General features: G+C 40.6%; 2 protein-coding genes across 2 annotated transcripts in view; both read left to right on the top strand.

Moving 5' to 3' along the window:
• Positions 1-26,050, top strand: part of gab3 (GRB2 associated binding protein 3) — a 192,046-nt gene that overhangs the window by 76,515 nt on the left and 89,481 nt on the right. The gene's annotated exons all lie outside the window — the stretch shown is intronic.
• On the top strand, positions 529-23,018 carry ar (androgen receptor). Its single transcript, XM_070982581.1, has 8 exons — positions 529-1,837; positions 8,388-8,539; positions 8,710-8,826; positions 13,955-14,233; positions 18,240-18,384; positions 21,338-21,468; positions 21,545-21,696; positions 21,915-23,018. Exons 1-8 carry the CDS (start codon positions 678-680, stop codon positions 22,071-22,073), a joined length of 2,295 nt encoding a protein of 764 aa, XP_070838682.1. The 5' UTR covers positions 529-677; the 3' UTR covers positions 22,074-23,018.

Below are 26,050 nucleotides of genomic sequence, written 5' to 3'. Positions count from 1 at the left end.
ATGTTCTTTATTTACTTTACTGAATCTGTATGCACATATTACCTGGAATCTGAATCATCTGGTAACTTACCAGTTACTGTGTTACCAGCATGCAAATTTAGGAGCACCGTGAAGTTAATCTGGAACATGATTAACTTCAGCTTCTCAATTTATGGTGTTAGGCAACGTATGGCGTGAGATGGAGATGGGTTTGTGCTCCAGTAAAGCCATAAAAATATCATGAAAATACATTTAAGAGTTTGAGTAAAAACAACTGGCGACAGGAAGCACAATATAACACAAATGAGAGGGTTGGTTTGTCTGTAGCCTACAGGCACGGCGCGTTAATAATAAACGTCAATTCACATCTCTCCTCAGCCCAAACATCTCAGAATACCAAATCGGGCGAATTAATTATCAATGCACTGCTTTTATTTCAGTGGGGGAAAATATCTATGCTTATCGGATATAAGCCCTTTCCTGAATTCACCCTCAGCCAAACCGAACTTGAGCGTCTCTCACTCTGAAGATCTCAGTTTAGGAGGAGTTTGTGACTCCTGCTGCTCTCCAAAGACCTTTACCAAAACGCTTTCCACAACGTGCGAGTGCTGGGTCGAGCGCTAACAGTTACTGGGACGCGCGGACACATCAATCGTGCAAAGTTCCAGTCTCTTTCCCAAGTAAACACTTTCTGGGAAATGAGCCAAACTAACCGACAGTTATCTTGTAACACATTTTGGACAGGGGGGGAGAAAATAAAGACGTGCGACGTTGTGAACGCTCTCAGCATGGCGCAAAACAGTGAGGAAAGTGCGCTCTATGTCACCAAAAACTCAGCGGGGAACGGTGCCGGCAGGCTCAGAGAAGCAGACAATGCGGACCCGAACACTTACGGATCCGGACACGTTCATGCGCTCGCCTGTGACATGGAAAAGCAGTGCTGTCAAACAGCTGCTGCTCCTCGGGAGGAGTTGTTAAACGCTGACTGCCGTGTGGGCGACAGCCGCTCTTTTTCTGCCTGCGCCACAATCTCAGAAACAGCCAGGGAGCTCTGCAAGGCTGTGTCCGTGTCGCTGGGACTGGCCATGGAGTCCAGCGAGGCGAGCGACATGGACGCTGCTCTCCCACCATGCGCCGCAAACGAGCGCATCCGGGGAGAGTACCTGTTCGGAGTCGGAGCAGTGCCTCTGAGCTGTCCCGGATCCCAGGCCGCTGTCACCGAGTACAAGTGCCCCGACCGGGATGACCGGCCCCTGCACGGCCAGAAGCAACTGGTGGATGTATTCAAAAGTTCAGAGACGGCTGCGCATTTACGACACCTCTCCACCACTCGGACATGTGTGGACGAACAGAACTTCACATTGTGCAAGACTGATGACATAACTTCAGAAGAGATAGATCATCTGGACACAGCGCGTGCCTCTTGCCCCTATGCCCATTCCACGCCAGGCAATTTGGCACACTTCGGCCAGACGGCTGCAGAGAGGCCGTGCCGAGTCTACAAGCCACCCAACGAAGCGAGAGACTTCGGGGAAGCCATGGAGAACAAGTTCGCTGGTTATCAGCCAGAACAGTACAGCCTGAATATCAAATCGGAGGACCCTGAATCAAGCGGGGTGTTGTGCGGCACCAATTACACTTTTAATGACAAGTACAACTCTCAGTTTTGGGGTTCGAGGCAGATGATGAACGCACACGGCACAGGAGCCAGCATCGCCTTGTGTAATCCATATGACAGGAGCGTGGCGCGTCCAGAACAGTGGTACCCTGGCGGGATGCTGAGGCCGCCCTATCCCAACTCCACCTACGTGAAGGCTGAAGTCGGGGAATGGCTCGATGTCGCCTACAATGACGCCAGGTAAGCTTTTATAATAATTCTAATAATAATAGTGATGATAATGATGATAATATTAATAATAATCTGTAGACTATCTTGCATCATGTGGTAAAAATGGGGAGCAGAAGAAGGTGATGTCTTCTGACAACAAAAACAGTTACAGTCCGAGTCTAATCTAATGCCACAGTCTGACCTTAATCTGACCTGAGTGTTAGGAGTCTGTCATCTGTGGATTTACTCCCACAAACAATAGATGTGTTTGGTCAAGTGTAGATGGACAATCTGCGGACCAGCAAGAGGAACAAAATGCAACCCACAAATAGATGTATTTTTATGTTTTTTTCAATGCACTCTTAATTCTACAGTTTTTTTTTTTCACTTAGAAACTAAATGTCAAACAGCACAGATTAAAAAAAAAAAAAAAAGAAATCCCTTTCATCACATTTTCTACTGCACAGGCAGAGATGTTTTCATGCTACTTTCAGTAAATAACTCCAGCTCATCAAACTGAGCTTGTAATGCAGTTTTATACAGGTCGTTTAAATGCATGTGCAAGGTGCAAGCTGATTTCAGGTTTTTCTATTTAAAATATGACTACTTTTTAAAAGAACGTCCTGCAGAGTGTTTGAGAGTGGGAGCAAAATACGTCTTACCATGTGCGTGTTCCTTTAATTTAATTCATTTGATTTTTTTAATTTGAACCCATTATAAAGACATGCTTTATTAAGGTCAACACTGTAAAATAATAATAATAATAATAATAATAATAATAATTTGTTAGACATCAAATCCATAAAGTTCTATTCAAGATCATTTTTAGCGTTGGTAGTGCGTTATTTCTGAATGCACCCAATGAAAACAATACGCGTCACTGAAATGAGCTCTTTGCCTCCACACATGTTCTTGTTATCATAGTTTTCTTGTAAGAGAAATATTGTCACTGATCTCCTACATTAGTTGATCATTTCCCAAATGTCTCCAATGGTTTGATATGGATTTTTAGTGTCGCACCCTTTGATATTTCACAAGTCATTTTAAGTCATGGTTGACTGTCAGCCACAAGGTAGCATGTGTACACTAGTGTTGACGTCACAGCTGTGAGTTGACTGTGAGTTCAGTGGACTGGTGAATGATTGAGAACACTGACAATGTCACTAGAGCTCAGTACGCTCAGGCCCTGTGCAGCTGTTTATGTACAGTAAGTTACTGAACCAGAAACATCAAAGTCAGGAGTATAAAGGAAGCAAAAACCAGTTCTTATATGTGAGGACAGTGAAACCTGCTGCAAAACCCTAAACCAGGAGCTGCCTTTAACCCCAGGTCTGCAGAGAAGCGCATGGAGGTATAGCAGCACGGTCTGCCCGATCTACTGAGCTGTGATCTAACTTTATCTGCTCATAGATCCCGAAACATAGTTTGCCTAACAGAAAGATACTTTCTGTTTTTTCTTTACTCTTGGTAATTTGGCTTCGTTGAATATTTTGAATGTAAACAGAGGCAGGAAACGCAGAGAGATGTGTGACAGAGGTCACCAGCCAGGCGTCAAACTGCTGGAGTCACGGTGGTTTGATTGTGTGCAGTTCAGACCTGTTGCAGGATGTCCACACAAGTGCACAAGCATAAAGACCTTGGAGCGCTGGGGGATCCAGCTTCCCCCTTGTTATCGTCTCAAGTCCTGCAGCTCGTTCTCAGAGGCAGTTTTATTGAATTATCTAAACAATGTTGCTGAAGGAAATCCAGAGCAGGCTTTTGATCTGCGCCTGCTCCAGATTTGAGGTTTACTCAGCAAATCCAGAAACCATCCAGAAACAAACCTCTAATGGTTTGAATTACCCCAATATGAGTTTAAGTTAGTCCAATCTGTAATGCGTACACACATATCATACAGCTGTTTTGATGTTGTTAGACATTTTTCATTTAGCGTGACTTTAAAACTGTTTAAACGGCGCATAAACAATGCGCACGGCACATGACCATGATGGTTGCTGCATTGCTGCTCCAAGGACAGGGAGACTTTAAGGTCAAATGAATGGATCGGTGCCTAAATGTTGTTGTAAAGATAAGAAAACCCCCCTGCATGTAGGCAGCTCCATTTTGAAATTCCTTTGGTAATAGCCCAATTAGAGAAATTGACTGTAACAGGGCTCATCATCTCATGAATCCAGCTCAGTTGTTCTTGGATTTTTTTTTAGAGTAGACGAAAAAAGTTAAAACAACGACATAGCCTACTGCAGACGCACTTCAGCTGCAGTGATTTGCCGCTCACTTGCAACAGGTTGACCTCTGCTGAACGTTTTTCTGTCACCACATTGATAAATATCTTTTCTGCTGGAATGAGCACCTGCTGCATTCCCTCTTCTTTTTCCTGATGAATCAGGCCTGGACCAAAAGAATGTACGCCTAAATATTATTTGCAGAAAAAATACAGTTCAGTAGATTGAATATGCTTCAGTTTCACCTTGTCTAAACATGTGGAATATCATCCGTATGCAGTTCACCACAGAGTGCGGTGCCATCAGAGAACACATCAGTGTGTTTTCTTCATTTAGACCACTTGTGGCAGTAAACCAGCACAGCTGGCTGAAGGTATGTGGCCTACCAGCTTCAGTGTAGTTGCAGTTTTGGTTAAAGGAAATTCAGAAACTAAGGCTGAAACCCATCTGCCACAAATCTGTGAGCCACATTAGGATGATCCTACTGAAAGTCAGAACACTTTAAAGAAACATTTTAGTTTTTCTCTAACTTCAAAGTCCTTTTTAACGTGTGATGACATAGTTTGTGTTTTTTTTTCTGCCCTTTTTTAACAGCATGGCTTTGTTTACAGTCCCCTGCACTTTGCACCTGTAAGGACGCCAGGGTTACACCTGTGTTATTTCCTGGAATTGTTCTCTGACAGAGTTTTTCATACAATTGCTTTAGGCAGCATGAGCTGTACTTTAACCTTTTTAATTGTATTTAATTGTCACACACACACACACACACACACACACACACAGAAGTGATGCATTTATCATTAACAACCAACCAGATTTAGAGAATTTTACGTTTTTGTTGTCTTTCGCAAAGAGCAGAGTGAGAAGAGGACCTCGCGTGCTGAGTGAAGTGAACAGAGTGAGAGCAAATCACTTGTCTGCGAGCAGTGAGAAATGTACAGTTGAGGAATTCAATGACAGAAGCTGCTCAGTGATAATACCAAATCTATTTACAACCCCATACAATCTCATGCTTGACCAACCAGTGAGTCCTCTGACCAGAGAGTGGCTGCATGCCATTACCTCACCATAAGTGAAAGCATTCGACGCTGCAGCTCAAGCATACAACACTGTACACACAGTTTCCAGAATGAAATGAGGCAAACACATTCAAATCAAACAAGCAGAAGCGACTCTGTGCAGGAAACAGGTATTTCAAGCAGTTTGATATTTATCTGCTCAACAGTCATGGTGTCCCATGCTAAATATAGTATACACAGAAGAGTCCTCTGCATTCATCATACAGCATTGTGCTTGGTCAACAGCTTAAATTAGATTTCACTGACCTTTATAGGTCTGAAACAGAATAGACCGGAAGCATTTATCTGTATAGGGTCAGTGAATACACCTGTTTTTGCAAAGGACTTCATTTTATCTTGTGTACCTCATGTATTTATATTTTTGGAACACTATAATTCATATTAAAATAAACGTACATTACGCAATCTAACTCTAATAGTGTGCGTAAACCCGAATATGATCAGAATTACTAAGAATGAATTTTTCTATCTTCTCCAAACCCCGACACAGAGTGCGACATTGCATTCAAAACGCTGAATGAGTGTAACATAAAACTCCACACAGTCAGACACCGTCTATCTCTTAAGATCTACTCCTGAAACTACAACAGGATCTTTCATTCCTGCATGCTTGTAAATCCAGAAACTGCCAGGTCACTGGACTGGTGTGTCTTTGCTTCTCCACACATAAATACCACACTTAACTCCATGTCACTGACAACAACAGATAAAGCCAGAAATCTTGGTGTAATTATTGATTCTGACTTGAATTTTATCAATCATTTAAAGCTCATTACCAAATCAGCCTACTACCACCTGAAAAATATAACCAGAATTAAGGGATGTCTGTTTAGAGAAGACATGGAAAAACTCGTTCATGCATTCATTTTCAGTAGGTTGGACTATTGCAATGGAGTCTTTAATGGCCTAAACAAAAATCAATTAGGCTGATTCAAAATGCTGCTGCACGAGTCCTCACAAACACCAGAGAAATGGACCATATCACACCAGTCCTCAGATCACTACACTGGCTTCCTGTGAGTCAAAGAATAGACTTTAAAATCTTACTGTTGGTCTACAGAGCATTAAATGGTCCAGGACCAAAATATATTCTAGATTTATTAACTCCATATGAAGCATCCAGACCCCTCAGGTCATCAGGGACAGGTCTACTGTGTGTTCCCAGAATGAGAACCAAACAAAGTGAAGCAGCTTTCAGTCACCTGTGGAACATTCTCCCTGCACACCTGAGGTCTGCACCAAGTCTCAGCTCATTTAAATCAGGGTTGAAAACATTATTATTTGCTAAAGCTTTTGATTAAAGTAAATATATCTGCTCAATGATTTTAATCATTCTGAATGCTGAACTATTGTCTTTTTCTGGCTTCTGTTTTTAATTTTCCTTTAAATGTATTTTTATTTTTCTATTATCTTCTAATTTCTTCCTTTCTTTCCCTCAGTCTTGGAAATGTATGATTTTATCGTATTTTTATGCTTCTGTAAAGCACTTTGAATTGCCTGGTGTATGAATTGTGCTATACAAATAAATTTTTCCTTGCCTTGCCTTGCCTTGCCTTGCCTTGCCTTGCCTTGCCTTGCCTTGCCTTGCCTTGCCTTGCCTTGCCTTGCCTTGCCTTGCCTTGATAAACTGTTTCTGGTACCAAGCAACCACGAATGAAACTATTAAGAGTGGACAATGAAAGTCAGTGTATCCAGTCACCCATGGCTGATTTAAAGCTTTAATTACAGCACATTGATACATTGATTTTCTCTTTTTTACAGTTCTGTGGTCTGCTGAACTGTAGATCTTGATTTCAATGAGACCACCTGATGAAATAATGACATTTTACTCTTAAATATAAGCGTGTATACATTGTATATTGAACAGACTCACACAGCAGTGCGCTGTATTCTCTGGACTGGACTAAACTTTAATGGGATAATTGTTTATGCCTTCACAAACCAAAATAATCCTGATGATGATGATTTTTGTAAAATTGAAAGGTAACACTAGGCTTTTTTTTATTTTATTTTACCATGCTTTCTGTCAGATGTGCATTGTCTCTTACAGTTACAGTCCTGTGAGCTTCATGCTTTCAAAAGCCAGATATATTGTGGTTTGTGTCAACCTGGATAATTAATCTATTACACTGTAGTTGCGCTGAGAGAGAAGCTGCAGTCAGATATGATTAAAAAAAACCTGTTGGCTGGTTAGACATGCACAATTATGGATAGCAGTTAACAAAAAGGGAACCTACCTCTTAACACACAAATATATCTAATACAAAGTGCCATTTGTACCTGTCACATCGTAGAGCGTTTACAGGTTCCTTTGCTGATCTGTGCCTACAGAGGGCTGGCATGCTGATCTTGACAGGTGTATTTTTCAGTTGTATTTTTGATGGATCCCAAACCGCTTAAGTCACTATTCATCACCTCAGCTCTCCTTATTTAATCAACCGCCTCATTTCATTAGCAGCCCTGATTACAGGTTTCATAGCTTATTAGTGTTATGAATGAAGTCAGTCAAGATCATCTCCATTGTATTATAGTAATATTCTCTAGAGAGACTCTTAAAGACTTGATGCACAGCATGATTGTAATTTCACTTTATCTCTCTGAATTATTTTGTCCTGTCTCGCCTAAAACAAATCAGAGCACAGTGGAGGTTCTTCCGTTAAGCTTCATCCTTGTCTCCTTTACACTGAACCTTGATATCTGAGTTGCACGTCACTGAGGCAACGTTATGTCTGAGTCTTTTCCAATCTCTCCGTGTTCAAGGCTGAAGCTGGGCGCCCATCGCGCCCCCTTACCCCAACCCCTTGGCCGCGGTGTTGGCGCTCAAATCTTTCCCACACCATCCTCAGTCATCACACTTTCTGCCCGCTTTAAATCACTCACTGAGAGGCCTTGGCACACTCCAGGGGAATGAACAGTTACTGCTTTGTGGTCACAGTTTGAACAGTAGTTTACAAGTAAACAGCAATTATGGTCTTGGTGGTAAATGAGTTCAAGGTTTGGCCTCATTTGTCCCAAATTATTTTCGCAACAATAAAGCCACACTGAATAAAAGATGTTGAAAATCAGAGCAATGAATATAAGTGGCGGTGATCACGCATCCAGGAGGGGGGACATCACCAATGGCTTCCACTTAAAAATAGATAAATAAATAACGATATTAAGATATAAAATATATCACAAAGTGAGGAACAATCAAATGTCAGTCATCAACAGAAAATCATACATGAGTGTCCTGTAGGTGCTCATGGTTTATATTTGATTTCATGTGTTTGGCTGCAGGTTTGAGGCCGGCAGAGAGCACATGTTCCCCATGGAGTTCTTCTTCCCACCACAGAGGACGTGCCTGATCTGCTCGGACGAGGCGTCCGGCTGCCATTACGGCGCACTCACCTGCGGCAGCTGCAAGGTTTTCTTCAAAAGAGCCGCAGAAGGTAAATCTTTGGTGTCCTAGACATCAACACCTGTTCAAGAGCGGCTAAACCTGCTGCCTTTTATTTCAGTCACAGTGATGCATTCAGATTCTGTACATCCAGGGTTTTATATTTTTGATCATTCAACAGCACTTTTAATTACAAGTGACCTCTGGTTTCTGTTCACGTAGGCAAACAGAAATACCTGTGCGCAAGCAAAAACGACTGCACTATCGATAAGCTAAGGAGAAAGAACTGTCCGTCGTGTCGGCTGAGGAAGTGTTTTGAAGCGGGAATGACTCTCGGAGGTAAGCTGGATTCTGCTTGTCAAAGAAAGTGTTAATTGATTTTATCGCCATGTTGTATTTTAGCATCACTAGATGTTTTATAGTATTACTTGTCATCATCAGTTGCATTTGACTGCAGACATGGGATGAGTGCAGTATGAACATGCATTTAAAATATATACATTTGTGCAGCATGGGCTATAATAAACACTGTTCGCTGCATACTCTTTCAACAAAGCACACTACTGAGAAAGTGAAGTCCCGAAAAGTGAAACTATTAATGGTTTCCCAAGACCAAGTACTTTATTCTCTCTACACTGCACATCTTGCCGGGCTCTCTTCAATTGCAGCATCATCACAATAGGGGATGTTACTGATAATCAAGCCCCTGACTGAGCTGCCATGCAATTTAGACCTATTCCATTCACTTCTTCTTACTGTCACCCAGACCTGTTCGTCATATTAGGCTGTAAAGATTGACATGTAGTGGACTAATTTTAGTCCTGTGTTCAATTTTCACTCTCTTCCATTTTCTCATTCTGTTAACGGTGAAAATTGTACTGGAGGCACAAAGCTGACATGAGGCATGTGAATTAAAGCAGCAGACATGCTGGCAATTTTGCCACCAGTCGCTGACAAACCCATGGAGGGAAAATGTGATCTAATGCTGTGATTGTAAGTAAAAAGGCACACCTTTTCTAGTTGTGGCTAAGAGGAGCCTTCTTTCACTTATCTTCTCATCCTCGACATGTACAACATAATTCACTCGCGGCATTTCACAGGAAAATTTATGACAATCATTTGTGGAAGTAGAAAAATTAGACATCTGGACTTATTATCCTTGATGTTTCTCATTCAAAATACTTTCAAGCCAAGCCATGAAACACTGAAAGGCAAAAAGTTTCTCATCCCACTGATTGGATTTTCCGTTGATTTATTACAAAACTGCAAATGTATTGACAGTTATACGAGGTAAATGACAAACTTTCTATCTTTAGATCACATCATGAGGGGCCATTATTTGCTTCCCTCCTTGTTTTTGGAAACGCTGAGCAGAAGCAAGAGAGTCTCTCCATCTTTGCATCCGTTCAAGAATGAAAAGCATAGTTATTAGAAATCACTTGAAAGTTTCATTTTATCATTTGAGTTCCATTTTCCTGGAATGTTAATTACATCCCCAAATAGAAACGGAGCAGGGAGGTTACTGTTGCCAGACCGCAATAGCAGTCTCATTTTGCAGCGACCTGCAGGAAGCTCATCTGCACTTCTGCGTCTTGCGCTTCACTGATTTTATTGTGCCGTCTATCGCACTCAGACTTTTCACAACCTAGGACCTAAATCTCTGATGTTCTTGGCACTGGATGCTTGATTGTGATCTCTAACCCAAAGTGCACACAAAAGCCACTTTCCATTTAATTAAAGTTAAATTTTGATGTAATGATTTACACAAGTTGCCATTCTCCCCCACCTTAGTGAAAAAAGTGGAAAAGACAGTCCTGGCGTCGCTCCACTGCCAGACAAAGTTCAAATAAGTTCTATATTTCTGATCTAGTGATAAAGTTCATGTCATGAAAAGAGGAAATCTCTTGAATGAACAACCACAGCTCTTCAACTTCACAGCCACAGTTTAGTGGATACTTTCATGTGGACTTGGTTTTGAACTCTTTTGTGATGAGCAGGCTTGATCAGAAAAAAAAAAAAAAAAAAAGATTTGTAGTCCATCCGTCAGTCCTCAACATAGCAGCCCAAATGCCCTTCTCCACAGAGAGTCCCCTTACTGCTCCTGCGGGATCCCAAAGTGTTTTTAAACCAGTTGGAGCCCTGCAGCGTGTCCTCATCCATCCTGAGGTCTTCTCCCAGCTTGTAGTCACTTCTACCTGCTCTAAATGCAAAGCAGTGGTGCATCAGTGCTGAAGTCCCTGAGAATCACTGAACTCTCAGCACTTTATAATATAGTTCAGCCACAGTAGGATTGTCATGGGGTAATGCTTTGGTATTAGACTAACAGAGTAATATGCACTGAGAGTGTATCAGTAATATGAAATGAAAAAGGTAACATTGGGGGAGAGGAGCAAGGCCTCTAATAACAATGTAATAACTGTCTAATATAGGCAAATCATTTGAACCATTGTTTCCTCAATGAGTCAGTCAAAAATGTGTATAAAATGTCAGAAAATAGTGAAAAATGTTTGTTCTTGAGATGACTGACACTCCAAAGCTCAAAGAGAACAAGCTGGTAGAAACGATATCAACCAGAAACCAGCAGCACATCCTCACATTGGAGAAGATGGAACCAGAGAACTTCTGGTATTCTTTCTGAGAAAATGTCACAACAATGAATCGATCATCAAAATAGTTGATAGTCAGTCAGGGTGTTATTCTCTCAATAATAATGGACCAGTGTAATCTTACTTATTATACTTTTTGTTGATTATACATGATTTGTTATTTATTTATTCTTGAAGATGTAAATAATGCTGAAATTCACACTTGCATCAGATACCATCATTTCTCACATGAAAACACATACAGTCGAGCTGTTTGGTCCTCGGTTATGGTTATGTTTGGTGTTAAAGTATAACCTTTAGGACAAAGAGACACAAGTTTTGCATTTTTAGCCCTAACTACATTTTTTTTTCTCATGAAAATATTCTGGCCTTTAATGTTTAGCTTAAAGGAAAAAAAAAAAAAATACAAATACAGTACAGTAAAGCTGATGCTGCTAATTAAAAACCTTTTTTGTTTTTTTGTTTGTTTGGTTGTTTTTTGGTTGTTCATTTCCCACATCATTCCAAGCATTCTAATTAATAGTACCGTAAAGTTAAGGTGGTATTTTTATTTTTATTTCTGACATGAATGAATGATATTTCATAGAAATAGCCATATGTAAAATGTCAATATCATCCCATTATCACCCCAAAAAGTCTGACCTTGTTATGTACAGCTCTAATGTAAAGTGCTGCCCACTGTGGTTGCTTTATCATCATTTAATATTCTTCCTAAATAATTAAACATATATTCAAAGGAAATCTTTACATTTGAGTGTGTGTCTGCATTGTGCCTGTTAACTACAGAAGAACTACAATGTTGTGGAGGTCTTTCTCTCTGTGTCACACTCTCTCCCTCATAACCCTGCCAGAAACACAGCTTACATTGGTAAGCTAATGATGTAATGCCATCTACAAGCCGGACACAAAGTGGGATCTGTAAAGGCACATATTACATTTCACCAGGAGGACAAATTGCTGAGCTGACGGAAGAGAGAGTTAGGATAAAAGATGGTGACTGTAATGATGATGGGAGGTGATGACACTGACACTGAGCAGAAAATGTCCAGTGAATTTTGAGTGGAAATGGGCTTGTAATGTTTAAGTCTGTAGCTCGTTCACTGGAAATGTCGACTCTTTCTACGGACAACTGGCAGCAACTTGACTAATTAATTGTTCCTCTGAATGCAACCTGTAAGTGAAGCGAAGGCTGTGCTTGATTTCATTGTTTGGATGTCAACCTCCTGTTTACAGTGGCTTCAACTCAAGCATGGTGATCTTAAGGTTAGCTCAACCCAGCCTATTTACACTGCACTCTGCAAAGATCAGATGGCTGCCTGTGTCACAACTGAGAATCCCAGGGAAGAATTTTTAATTAACCATTTTTATTTGAAATGTTTGTCATTGGATCAGACATCGAATGTGAGACTTTTAAATTATCCTTCTTATACAATTTGCAGTTTGCTTTCAACCCTGCTACTTGTGAGAGAGACTTAAGGCGTGTCTATAACTGGCAATTCAATATTTATCCAACTGAACTGCAAAGCCAGCCGCCAGTTTTAATGAGACATTCTCGACACACAAACTTCAAGAAGCAGTTGCAAGACAATTAACAGTATTCACAGTCAGTCAACACTGATAAAACGGGTGAAAGAAAAAATACTTCACCTCATATATCCTGATTTGGTGTTTATTTGAAACCTCATAAAGCTGAAACATTAATTGTCAAATGACTGAGATGACACCTGTTTAAGGTCTTGTGGCATGCCCCTCTTTAACCCATCTAAGCTTGACAGAACAACAGAAATGTCTGTTCCTCAATGCACTCAGCGTGTAGTCACCATCTGTATTTGTCTGTCACTCATTCTGCAGCACAGCTGTCATTCTGAAATAACGGGCTTAGCTGAAGCTCAACAGTTTGCAGCTCTGGTACTTGTGGACATAAAACAGTCTGTTATTGTAGTGCAGTCTTAAACCTGATTGTTTAAGAACCAAATGTATTTGGCAGCAGTTCTGCAGAACAGAATTATTCCAGGCTGATTGTATTGCCACTTACTGTATACAGTATGACTACAGTCTTCTCCACCAAACCAAAGACCTGCTTCAATTTAGCTTGAAAGTGCAGGTTGTCATATGGAGCAGCTGCCTCAGGAGCTTCAGCATTGTGTGGAAAGAAATTACAGCTTTGTTTGGATTGATGATGGGAGTATTTGTTGGTTTGGGGCATCTTTCTGTCTCTTAATCCTTATATGCTTTGTGTTGCATAAGAAAACAGATGTACAATGCAAATATGTAAGATGTAGTGAGTGATATAGTTCATGGATATCTTTTCAACACTGCAAAAGCCTCTGGGGCAAAAAAAAATGTAATAACAGGAAAAAAATCTTTTATACATCTTTGCCACCAGGAAGCTCTGGTGCATGATGACTACAGGTCTTCCCATCAGATGAGGCTCATCTGTTCAGAGAGTTTTCTTTCAAATGGAATATGATTCAATTTCTTCAAAGCTATTAGTAGATCAGTCTGAGTATTGTTGGCTAAAATTGATATTTCCCTTAAAAAACTACTTAAAAGCCACAGTTGCAGTATGGGATATTTCTAACAGATCATCTCGAAAGCAGAATTACATTCATTTGGTAGCCCAAGTTTCCACTGATGTTGGAAGGACAAATTACCCATAGTGTGTATACCATATGTTCAGTGTAATTGTTTGACTGTATAACGTTGTTTAGGATGATTTCCAAAACACTTCAATGGACGTTGAAGACCATGCTTACTTATTAATGGTTGTGTGACAAAATAATGTAAACATAAATAGTCAAAGTTTAAGTGAAGCTTTTCTAGAAATGAAATGATTCTTACTTTCCATCTTTTGTTTGTAGCACGTAAGCTAAAGAAGATTGGGCAACAGAAAAACCCTGAAGAGGAACATCCTGTGCAGGACCCTTCAGAGGTTGTCCAGAACATCTCTCCTAAATCAGGCCTAAGCTTCAATTCCCAGCTGGTCTTTCTCAACATCCTTGAGTCCATTGAGCCCGAGGTGGTGAATGCAGGACACGACTACGGCCAGCCAGACTCAGCTGCCACCCTGCTCACCAGCCTCAACGAGCTGGGAGAGAGACAACTGGTCAAAGTGGTCAAATGGGCAAAAGGATTGCCAGGTAGGGCATGGTTTCGTCTCATATGATCTAGCACACCTCTGACACAATGAAATGGATCAGATCTGGTTACATTTGTCAGCTGTGGCCCTTTAATCTGACTCCAACATCTGTGGCCTTTTATTTTTGTCAGATGGGAAACATAAAATGAGTAAAGAAGTATGATGGTGCTCATAAACCAGGAAAATGTAACCAAAAGGACTACAGCCAATGGTATAGCTTCATTATTCCCAAAAATTCAAAAAAGAATCTCTTCTCTCTTCCTACAGATTATTAAACGATTGACAAAAATCTGAACATTTGAAAACCAGATTATAATATACAAAACATCCTGTCCTGTGATAACCTTAAGAGCTCCTGTGTTGGTACTGTAGCTCATCGTGAACGGTTTTCTCTGTGGAATAAAGTGTCACAATTTACATAAAAGCTGTAGGAGGAAGGTGCTCTAATGTGTGCAGACCAACCCACATGCCTGCAGTGGCAGAAGAGGGACTCAGATCTTTTGCCCAGGTTGCCCAGGTACTAATACCACTGTATGTGTCCTGCATTCAGAATTTTACTTCAGCAAAAGCTCAAAAGTATTAGCATCAAAATATACCCACAGTACAAAAAGTAAGAGTAGTCATTATGCAGAATCATGACCCATTTCAGAATGGTATATATTATTGGATTATAATTATTGATTCATTCAAGTGTGAGGATCAATTTAATGACTTTATGCAGTTTGATATGTAATAACATATGTTAATTATATTTTATATGAATAATCTGAAACTGAAAAGTAACAAGAACTGAAATAAAAGTAATGGAGTAAGTAGTACTATATTTGCCTCTAAAATGTAGCTGAGTAAAAGTATAAAGCAGCAGAAAATGGAAATACTCAAGTACAGCACAAGCACCTCAAAACTGTACATAAGTACAGTACTTCAGTACGTGCACTTAGTTACTTGATGACATACTTACTTAGTAAGACTACAGTATAGGCAAAGGCAGCAAGTTCAATTAGAAGTAAATGAGAATCCACAGGTTAACAGGAAGGACAGTGGCAGAACAGGAAACCTCAGGTGGACAGGGGCAGGAGAGCAAGAGGAGGCCGCTGGGAGGGTTGGGGACTCACTGACTCAGGAGAGACAGGCAGCAGTGGGATAGCTATCTTATGAGAGGCTAGCAGGTTTGAGGTTAGCTGGCTGAGAGGCAGGCTGGAGGCTGGCAGGCTGGGGGCCAGCCTCTGGGAGGCCGGGGGCCAGCCTCTGGGAGGCCGGGGGCCAGCCTCTGGGAGGCCGGGGGCCAGCCTCTGGGAGGCCGGGGGCCAGCCTCTGGGAGGCCGGGGGCCAGCCTCTGGGAGGCAGGTCCATCCTCCTAGCCAGGAGGCCTGAGACCAGCCAACAAGGGAGCATGCTGAAGGCTAGGAGGTCTGAGGTTAACCTGAGGGAAGTGCACTGCAGGTCTAGGAGCGGAAATTTTAACATGCAGAGGAGGCTGGAATGACGGGCACAGGAGAAGCAGGTTTTGGATCAGGATTTTCTTAAAACTTCTACATGAAGAATGACACAGCAAACTCAGGGTCTCATTTCCAGATGGCAGCGAGGCCTTCCAGGAAGCCTGGCTCTCAGTTTAGGAAAACTTCCATAGTCACTCTCGAGTCAAGAAACTAGCAAGCAGGGCTGGTGATTGTCTGCCAGATCTGTAACCGGCCGGATCATACTGTCATGCAGGTGTATATGAGGCAGCATGAAAAAGGAAGCAAATGTAGACAACCAGGCAGGCAGGAAAAAGATAAATGCATTTTTTTGTTGTAAAGCACTTTGAGCTGCAATTTTTGTATGAAAGACGCTATACAAATAAAGTTTTTAGTTATTGTTATTATCATTATTATTATTACAGTCAAAGGCAGCAAGTCCAAACAGAAGTGACAGAGGATCCACAGGTTAACAGGTGCAGGTAAAGGGTGCAGACAGGCAGGCAGGCTGGGACAGATATGGGTTCGGGATCAGGTTGAAGAGGCTGGATCACAAAGGCATGATGCCACATTGACCATCTGGCCACTGACTGCGGAAATGAGGATGATATAAATACCATAGTTGGGGAATGAGAAACAGGTGAGCAGGTGGATTAAGGAGTCAGGTGACTGAAACAGGTGGGAAAACCTGAGGGCAACTGGTGGACAGGTGGAGAATGGCAGTAACTTCAGGGGGCCCCAGTAGGGGCCAGGGGAGCGTGGCTGAAAGAGAGGATGGAGAGGCGAAAATAAAAACAGCTGAGGCAGCTGGGGGGATGACATGAAGACTTATTTCTAAAGCAGTATTCAGGCTGATTGATGCAATTCTTGTATGACTGATGCCGATAATAAGGCAGTAAAACAGTCTGAGAGTGATCATTTCTATTTTGTGTGTGCATTAAAGTGAGAAAGTAAACCAATAAAATACAATGAATCTAATAAGAGGCAAATAAAAACATTTTAAAAAGATGAATACAATAAGATAAATAATTAAAAACAATTTAAAGAATGGCCATAAAACACTCTAGTTGCAAGCCAGACTTTTTTTCTATTTATGTTTAAAGATATCAGCACAGCTCTCGGATCATCTGGCAGATTGTTCTGACCGCTAATGAGAGCATAAAAACTATAACAGCTGGAACAGCTGAGAGACTTGTTGCCAGAGGACCAAAAGGGACATCCTAGTCCTCCATCCTATTCTAGTTCATATGTTGCACACGTGTCATACACATTACGCATGTCAGGTGTAGAACCATGAAGTGCTTTAAAAACAATTCAAATAGTTTTAAAATCATTAAGAGAACTGACAAACGTAAGAACTTATGATGTAGTCCAGCCTTTTGGATATAGAAGCAGGTATATCTCGATATGTATCGAGGAGGAAATTGCTGCCCTACTTCTCAGATGATGAAAAGCAGATTTGGTGATGCTTCAATGTCAGTCAAAGTTATTAAAAAAAAAAAAGATTTTTTTTTTTAGTTTTATGTTTAATTTGCATTTAGAATACACTTGACAAAGTCTAAAAGAAAAATTAGACTTGCCTGTTGCAAAGGTTAAGACTGGACACACACACATTTATCGTAAACTTTGATATTGATAAAGAACGAATTTGAAAGGTCAAACCAATCATGTGTTCACATGACTTCATGCTGCATGTCACATTTTGTCGCAATGGGACCAGTTGTGCTGTAACAGATCTCGAAATGTATTAAAAGACATAAATGCATCATGATAATATAGTAACTATCATCACATCAATGATTGTCATTAACCTTATTATCACCACCAACATCACTCCATTTTCTTAGGGCTGTAAATGTAGGGGGGTTCTGAGAGATTTTCCTGGTAGAGGTGGTCTTCTTGGGCCCTGGCCACATGCAGAGCAGTGAGAGGATGCATCCCATCTCACATCCTGAGCAGCCCCCAGACCCTCTTTTTTTCTTCGCTTTTCTCTCCATTCCAGTTTTTGGGTAAACCCAAATGTCTGTAGTTGTCAGGGGCTGGAGGCTGACACACCAGGCCAGCCAGCCCCTTCTCATTCCAAGAGCATCAAGCCCCTTATCCTACAAAACCTTGTTCTTTTACCATATTGTCAAGAATTGTTTGCCACGAATGGTTTACAGTTAGATGAAAATTTTTGTGACATCCAGGCAGTGACATTTGAAATCAAAAGTGCATTTGTTGGTCCTGTGTCATCACGAGGCATGGCCACATAAAGCAGTGTATCATCAGCATAGAAGTGAAAGAGATACTTGGCGTCCTGATGTTACCACCAAGGGGTTTCATATATAGATGAAAAGCGGCACTACAGTTTTTTGAGAAGTTATCATCTATAGACACAAAGAGCTCTCTCAGAGAGACAGAGTAGGAGGCAAAATAATTAAGAACCATTCGAGAAAGGCCAACGTGTTCCCTCCGTCTGATTAAAATGGGTTATTTTGATACTCAAAAGATTTTGGGTGGAGTATCACATTATGTAAGTAATCTATGCTGCCAAATCTTTGTCTGCAGGTTTTAGAAATCTGCATGTGGATGACCAAATGACTGTCATTCAGCATTCATGGATGGGGGTGATGGTGTTTGCCCTAGTATGGAGGTCCTATAAGAACGTCAACGGGAGGATGCTTTACTTTGCCCCGGATCTCGTGTTCAATGAGTACGTACAGCTCTAAATTCTGGAATTCAACTGTGTTCTCTGAAATGGTTTAATCAGGGGCTGACAGCATGCTGCGTTCCTCATTATATGTATACAGAGATCACCTGGACACCAGTTTCTCTGTCTTCATCTCTTTCTTTCTCCATCATTCTCTCATTTGCTTTCCTGAATGCACAAACACAAAGACATTTTGAGAATTTTATAAATGTGAAGTAGCAGTGGCTGCAGGCTTTTTAGGACCATGTTCATCCAATTTCTGCCTCAGGTGTTCTTTTATTGGTGTGAGATTAAATTGAGGTGCATTAGTTTTTCAGCATTCAAACTCACATCTCTGGTGAGTGAAGCTGATTCAGATCTGAATATTAACTCGGCATGACACATGTCAATGGTAGTGGGGTCAGTCTGAGTGCTCGGGAGGAATATTAATGTTATAGATTTAGTTATATGCAATGTTAATTGTCTTCATTAGTACTATCAAGTGTTGTGTAAGTTGATGGTTGCTGGTTGCTTCTTTAGAAACCTACATGTAAAAGTATCTAATGTTAGTGTAAACTGATGATATACTTGATGCAGAATTTTTTACTTATTATATTTTTGGTATAATGTATGTAACAGTGCCACTATTTCAGCTATTCTCCCACGCATTCATTATTTCTGAATGCTTTATGTGTAATGCTGCTGTTCATGTAATGCAACCAATCAAATGTGTGTGTTTTTCAAGTTTTATGCATTTTATAGAACAGATTCTAGAGCTTTCAGAAGTTTGGCCCTGATAAATACTGTTCATTGCAAGCTTATATAGATAAAGAGGCCAAACATACCATGATAGATTTAATTAAAGATAAGGTAAGACATAAACCATTCAAATCTGTCCCTTGCTATATTTTGTTTTTATGCAATATATAGTATTAGTATCTTGTAGCAGACAGAAAAACCCAGTAAGAATTTATATTTATGAGTTGACTGTAACGAGAGGGTTAGAGTCGCAGCCTTGGAACTGGAAGGTAGTTGGCTCGATCTCGAGCTGGCAGGATAAATCTGGGCAAAGTGAAGTAAATGAGCAAAAAAACACCCAAACTGCTCAATGGAAGCTGCTCAGTGGCTGAAGGACAGTTGTGGTTAAACTGGGCAGCCCCCAGTATGATGATTGTTTTTGCAATTTGCAAACAGTAAACCTGCACAGAATAAATAAAGCTTGAAAAAAAAACAAAAACAAAAAACAAACAGTTGTTGAAACTGTCCAAGCAACTAAGTGTCAGGAAAAATGAGAATTAACTAAGAGCAAAAGTACATTAAGCTGTTTGCATTTAGTTGTATGTAGAATGTAGCAAGTACAAAAGGAGCATATTAATTAAAAATAAATCAATAATGCAGAAGCACAGCTGAGCATCACATTTTATTTGTCACAATGAACTTGATCCATGAAGCAGATCACAGTTTAACACACTAAAGTTGAAAGTTTCAGGTCATACCTGCAAGGAAATTTTCAATCTTTTCCTCAAATTTTCCATCACCTTTGCTAGAGCCAAAGTCCACCTCTCGGAAACTAAAGAAGAAAAAGTTTGATATAGTGAAGCAGGGCTGGTGGAGGCCTTATGACTCAGAAAGGTGGATAATACAAGCTATTTGAAAGAAATGTGAGGTAAAGTGTTAATGGAACGAAGTGCTCCATGTCATCTTTTAAATTTGCTGCTTACCGTCTCCTGCCAAGTCAAGCCTGTCCTTTGAAAGGGCTAAAAAACCCCAGCACAGTCATCATCATATTGGAGACTGAAATAAGGAGTAAAACTGTTGGGCACTGAACGAATAACACAGATGTATCTCACCTTTATGAAACCCCATCACAATCACCTCAGACATACATTTACTCTATCTGGTTTACTTTAATTTCTACAACAAGTTTCCATGTGAAAGGACACAGCCAGCAGTCAGGTACCTTAGCTTTTATAGAATAGAATTTAGAATTTATACAACATGTAAGATGTGTATTATAATAGTAAACTTAAGAGGTGTTAGTTGTTGTTAGTTAACTTCAGAGCGAGCCAGGCTAGCTGTCTCCCCTTTCCCAGTCCAAGTCATATTGTCAGCTGCGTGGCTTATTAAAAGCAGGTGGAGCAGCTCAGTGTACAGTAGTCCTGATGAGTGTTTGGAGGTGGGTGTCAACTCAGCAACAACATCATTCCCATTGACCTTTAACCCCATCAACCAAAATATGTTTATATGAGCTTGTCCGGAAACTTTGCGACAATAGTATGAACCCTGGATTATATACTGGTCGGTATATATTATACAGTCATATAACCACAAATCTGAAACTCAGCATCCATTTCCAGAGAGATGAAGAACATTCAGCTCTATTTAACTCTATTTCATTCCTCTTTTGCTTTCAATCTGAGCTCTCTCCTGTGCTCTGGATTGTAGAAATGTCAGTGCTGAATTCATTCCTCACATATGCCTTACTTAACCTTTATCTTCACGACCTTTATCTTTTTCCTGATTCATAATAAAGGCAGAATCATTTCATACCGGACGAGATGGGGAAACTTTGTCCCGCTGTTCTTCTCCCAGGCTCGTTGAAGTAACTGAACATTGTTCAGGCATGGTGAACACGACATGTCCACTCACCTCTCACAGTATTAGAATGTAAATGACTGAAACATTTTGCTGAACTTTAAAGCCAATCATAAAGGAAGAGAGGCGAGTGTAGCAGATTTGTGTGTTTATGACATCTTGCTACAGATGTCAAAGATCACACAGATCAGATAATTCACTGTCAATGAGCCCACCACCTCATTAATGGATATGGATCTAACCTCTGACTTTCTTCGCTCTTCAGCAGTTATTCATTTCAGAATAAATGTCCAAGGCGTAAAGCCATTTGTTCTTTGTCTCCTCTAATTTGAGCTTTTCCATCGTTTCACGTTTCTCGTCCTGACCTTTTTTCTGTCCGCAGACATCGGATGCACATCTCCACCATGTATGAGCACTGCATACGGATGAGACATCTTTCACAGGAGTTCCTGCTGCTGCAGATCACTCAGGAAGAATTCCTCTGCATGAAGGCCTTGCTTCTCTTCAGCATTAGTAAGTACTGTCCTCTGCACTGAGCATCGGCAGGTCAAAACACACAAAACACAAAACTGCTTCCTGTTTTCGACAGTTCCAGTTGAGGGTCTGAAGAGTCAGAAGTACTTTGACGAGCTGCGTCTCACCTACATCAACGAACTCGATCGCCTCATTAACCATCGAATGACCAACAATTGTTCACAGAGGTTCTACCAGCTCACCCGGCTCATGGACTCTCTCCAGATGGTTAGAGTTTCTATGAATTAATTAAATATTTCTTGTCAGTACACAAATAGCTGCATTCAAGCAGAATCTGATACCTTAAAATCTAATATCACAGTAATTTCAGCTGTGATGCAGCTCTTTATATTTCCTGTCGTGTTTCCTGAGTCATTGTCAAAGCACTGCTTGTAGTTAAATTCATTCAAATGATGTTATTTATCTGTGTGTTTCTTCTGTTTCAGACTGTAAAGAAGCTCCATCAGTTTACATTTGACCTTTTTGTCCAGGCTCAGTCGCTGCCCACGAAGGTCAGCTTTCCAGAGATGATTGGAGAAATAATCTCAGTACATGTACCAAAGATCCTGGCAGGTTTGGCGAAACCAATCTTGTTTCATGAGTAGAAGGATTTTTTCTTTCTATGAGTGACTCATCTTTGCTGCCTCCATAAACGTAAACAAAGGTACTGTTCCCCTGCTCAGTCTAATAGCTCTTAGCCTTGTCCTGGAATCCTTTTTTTTCCCCTTTTAGCCATAATTTAGATATTGTGTTCAAAATTATTAAAGCTTTTATCTGAAGCACTGCAAAGCATCATGTTGACAGCTCTGCTATTTGACTACAGAGTTTGTCTTTTTCAACCAGAGCAGTGATGCTACTTTACATGTGCAGCAAGTCTGTAAATCATTATGACATCAAGCTGAAAGTAGCAGGGTCAACAATACAAGTTTCACATCTGACCTTCATTATACATACAGTTGACAGGGTGTTCATGAAAACTAAAGAAACAAGAGACAGCCCAAAGAGGAGCAGTGGATCACAGGAGCAAACAAACACTTTAATTCCCATCAACATACCAAGATCTGTTTAGTCTAAGTGCTGCCTTCAGGTGCATCTGCTAAGTTCCTGCTTGTGAAATTGAGAGTGGGGGGCATTTAAGTGCTTAAGTGCCTTAAAATCAGAATTGTTTTAAAAAGTCTCACAGTTGAACCTGTAAGCTTTCTAACAAAAGGAGTAAAGTCCTGAAATCCTGTTGGACAGCGAGGTGTGGCACTGTTTTGTGTAAAATGTGACAGTCAGTGTGGGTAGAGCATCCCAGCTGTAAAACATGAACTTCATGTGCTACGTTATACTTTGTGCTAATATAGTGACATCAAGTAGAGTGATGGTTAGTGATATGGAAATCCAACTATACAATACAACCAGGGTCGCAGAAAATTCCCTCCCGGTTGTTTTTCCTCCCTTTTTGTGTCGCTGACTTACAGCATACTCAATTGAAGTGGTTCTGGCAGCAATTGAAGGCAGCAGCAGTATATCTATATTTCATTATTTATTTCATTTGACTGTCTGACAAAAAAAAAAAAAGTCAAAGGCATATTTACCTTGTCTGTGGGAAGGACAGCGATGATAAGTCGTGTCAGGTTGAAGGACAGGTATTGTGTAAGAGACGATCATGAGGTTACATACTGCTAACCTGCAAACACTACGTTGCCCTTGTTTGGCTGAACCAGAGCAGCTCATTCGCAGACATCTCCAGAACACACTGCATGCTTGTTCGCTCTGCACCTATAACACCTCTTCTCGTCACATAGGCAGCAGATGTGGAGAGCTCTTTTCTTGTTTTCCTTGTTTTCATGTTACTAATTTTACAGCGTTAACTTATAAATATGTTGTGTGTAAACTTGTTAAAGCAGACACTTGAGGCACTAGTAAAGAAGTTTTGATGCTTTTTTCTCCACTCCACAGCATCAAAGTTATTGATGATTCAATATTAAAATGATGACTTCACAGTCCAATCCGGAGGCGACTTCAATAAGCGATTACCAGTAAATTTTAGTCTTACCAAATCTGAGTGAATGTTTTAAAAATACATTTAAATTCATATTGAAACTTTGCAGAAGTTGCCACAGAAATATTACTATCTCTGCAAAGAAAGTTCAGCGTTCAACCCCCTTCGGATTATAACTGCATTTACTATAAGTCACGTAAAGCAAAGACTTGTAACTAATTACAAGCCAGAAGCAAAAGATGAATTGATAAAACTACAACAAAGTCATCAGCTGTAACGCGCAGCAGCAAGTGCAGCGCGGACAGCTCTACACCCGTCCAACGTCGCTGCTAGACATCCTGGTGTTGACAGTGTCGTACTGCGAGCAGCAAGTTGCAGCAGCAGGGAGACTTGGAACACAAGGAAGAAAGCATGGCACCAAATACAGGCCAACACCAAATGAGGATTTGATTCAGAGTGCCAGAGATCTTAGTTAGGGCGATAATGTTCCAGCAGGACAACAAACAGAAACTTACAGCCAACTCAAAACTGGACGGGCTTCAGATGTAGATTGTTAAAGTCTTTGACTGGCCCTGCCAAACCTCAGAGATGAAAACCAAGAAAAAATCTGTGGAATGCCTTGAAGATAACTGATCACAGACACTTGAGTAAAACTGTTGAAAAGCATGATGTAACTGCATTGAATACTGTTTCATTTAATTAAAAAAACATAAACCAAGCTGGTGAAACATGAGGCACTTTGTACACACAGCTTGGCGTACGCGATGCAGAGCTTAAATCAGACTGAGACGGTATCTTTCACTAAATGAACGTGTGTCGTACTCTGCATCGCTCGGTGATTTTCAACCATGTTTTCTAACTGTAAATGCAAAACTTTTTAACAGTTCCATGTTCTTTCACAAGCTTGTAGATGCATGAATCATGTGTTTGTAGAAGTGTGCGCACTTTGCCACTGTGTTTTCAGCTTTATGGAAAGCAGTGCATGGACAAGTTTAGCGACTTGCTTTGTGTATACTGACTGATGATGTCATCATTGTTCAATGCATGGGGCATCTGTCAGAAGGCATGATGGCATTTTGTTGTACAGTGTACAGTGATGCATTGACCATGACAGTCAGGTTCACATTTTTTTGAAACTGAGCTGTTTGAAACTCATTGATGAACCTCAGTGGAGCATTTAGAGTACTTTACTTCATCTGCATAAATTAATGTCTTCATGTCTTTATCTTGTCTTTTTATACAAAATTTGCTATGTGAAAAGAAATGGAGGAGGAGAGGCAATCCAGTGGCTGTGGACAAATACAGCTGATCCATGAGACGTGACCCCACCACAACAGCTAATTATAGCCCTGACACTTGAATACATGTGTCTGCTGTCATTTGAGAAAGCCACAGCTAAGTGTTAAGTCCAAACTACACAGAAGCCGAATTACAATGTGATAAGTACCCAGATGATGTTCATTTGCATGTGCGAAAACAATAAAAATGATTCGGAGTATCTGTATTTTAAGCACATAATTATCTTATAAAAAATTCAGAAATAGACAATTAGCAAGCCTTCTTACATTTCCTGAATGCACTGTATCGTAAGACTGTTGTTACTGTTAAGATTTTACTCTATCCTTCAAATTAATGTTTGCTCTAAATGATGCCTTTTTCTAAGCTGTTTTGGCTTTATTATGTATTCCACATGATGGCATTGTCAGTGCCAGATGATCATGCACGTTAATGATAGAGGCCCCTGTAAATCCTTAATACTAATATGATTTAATCACAGCTACAGGTTACAGCGTGTGCATTCTGTCAACTGACAGCAGCTGGTATGTGTCCAGTGTACTGCATAATAACCTGGTTCTTTGTACATGCTACAGTGACTGTATATATTGATTAGTTTAATGTCTGTTTTGGTGTCCGAACACTTGACTTTTAAAGTCAGCTCTTGTATGATTTATACCTTTTGTGACATGTGTTTTTCAATATGTGTGTTTTTCAAAGGTGTAAAGCTGCATCATCTTTTAAAAAGCAATTAAAGTAATTCTGACTCTGAGGACGGCATGAGAGTTTCATCATTACCTCCAAAGAAAGGTTATATCTTTGAATGAGATATGCAGGAAACAACTCAGATTTGAGCCATGCAAAGGCTTTACGGTTACTTAACTTGCATACACTGTACTGTTCATTCAAAAACAGAAAAATGGTTGAACAATTATCAAGTGGTGCATTCCCAAAGTACAGCAGGAGGGGAAAAGAGCAATTTAGCATCAAGTACATGTTTAATTCAGGTTAGACATCCAGTTAACAGTATGCTTGCTTCAGAGAGAACACACATTCTTTTGTTCTTGTGTGTGTGCCCCTCATTTGAGAGTTCTGCACTTGGCTGCATAATAATGAACTGAAGTTCAAGGTCGTATGAATTGGCATGAAATCGGCAGGGGAATTTCCACCGGTCCCTGAAGTGGGCCAACCAAGTCCTCTGCTGAGGCTGGTACAGTAGCTGTTAGAAATCCATGCAGTGAAGCTGTGAAAGGGGCGCAGAGAGGAGGCAAGGCTCTGACTGGCAGTGAAGGTTGGAATGTGGTGGGAGGAGTGGACGGC

Source organism: Chaetodon trifascialis, chromosome 16 (assembly GCF_039877785.1).
Source record: "Chaetodon trifascialis isolate fChaTrf1 chromosome 16, fChaTrf1.hap1, whole genome shotgun sequence".
Classification (NCBI taxonomy): Eukaryota; Metazoa; Chordata; class Actinopteri; order Chaetodontiformes; family Chaetodontidae; genus Chaetodon; species Chaetodon trifascialis.
Note: the sequence above shows the minus strand (reverse complement) of the source record. Positions and strands in the feature narration are given on the sequence as shown.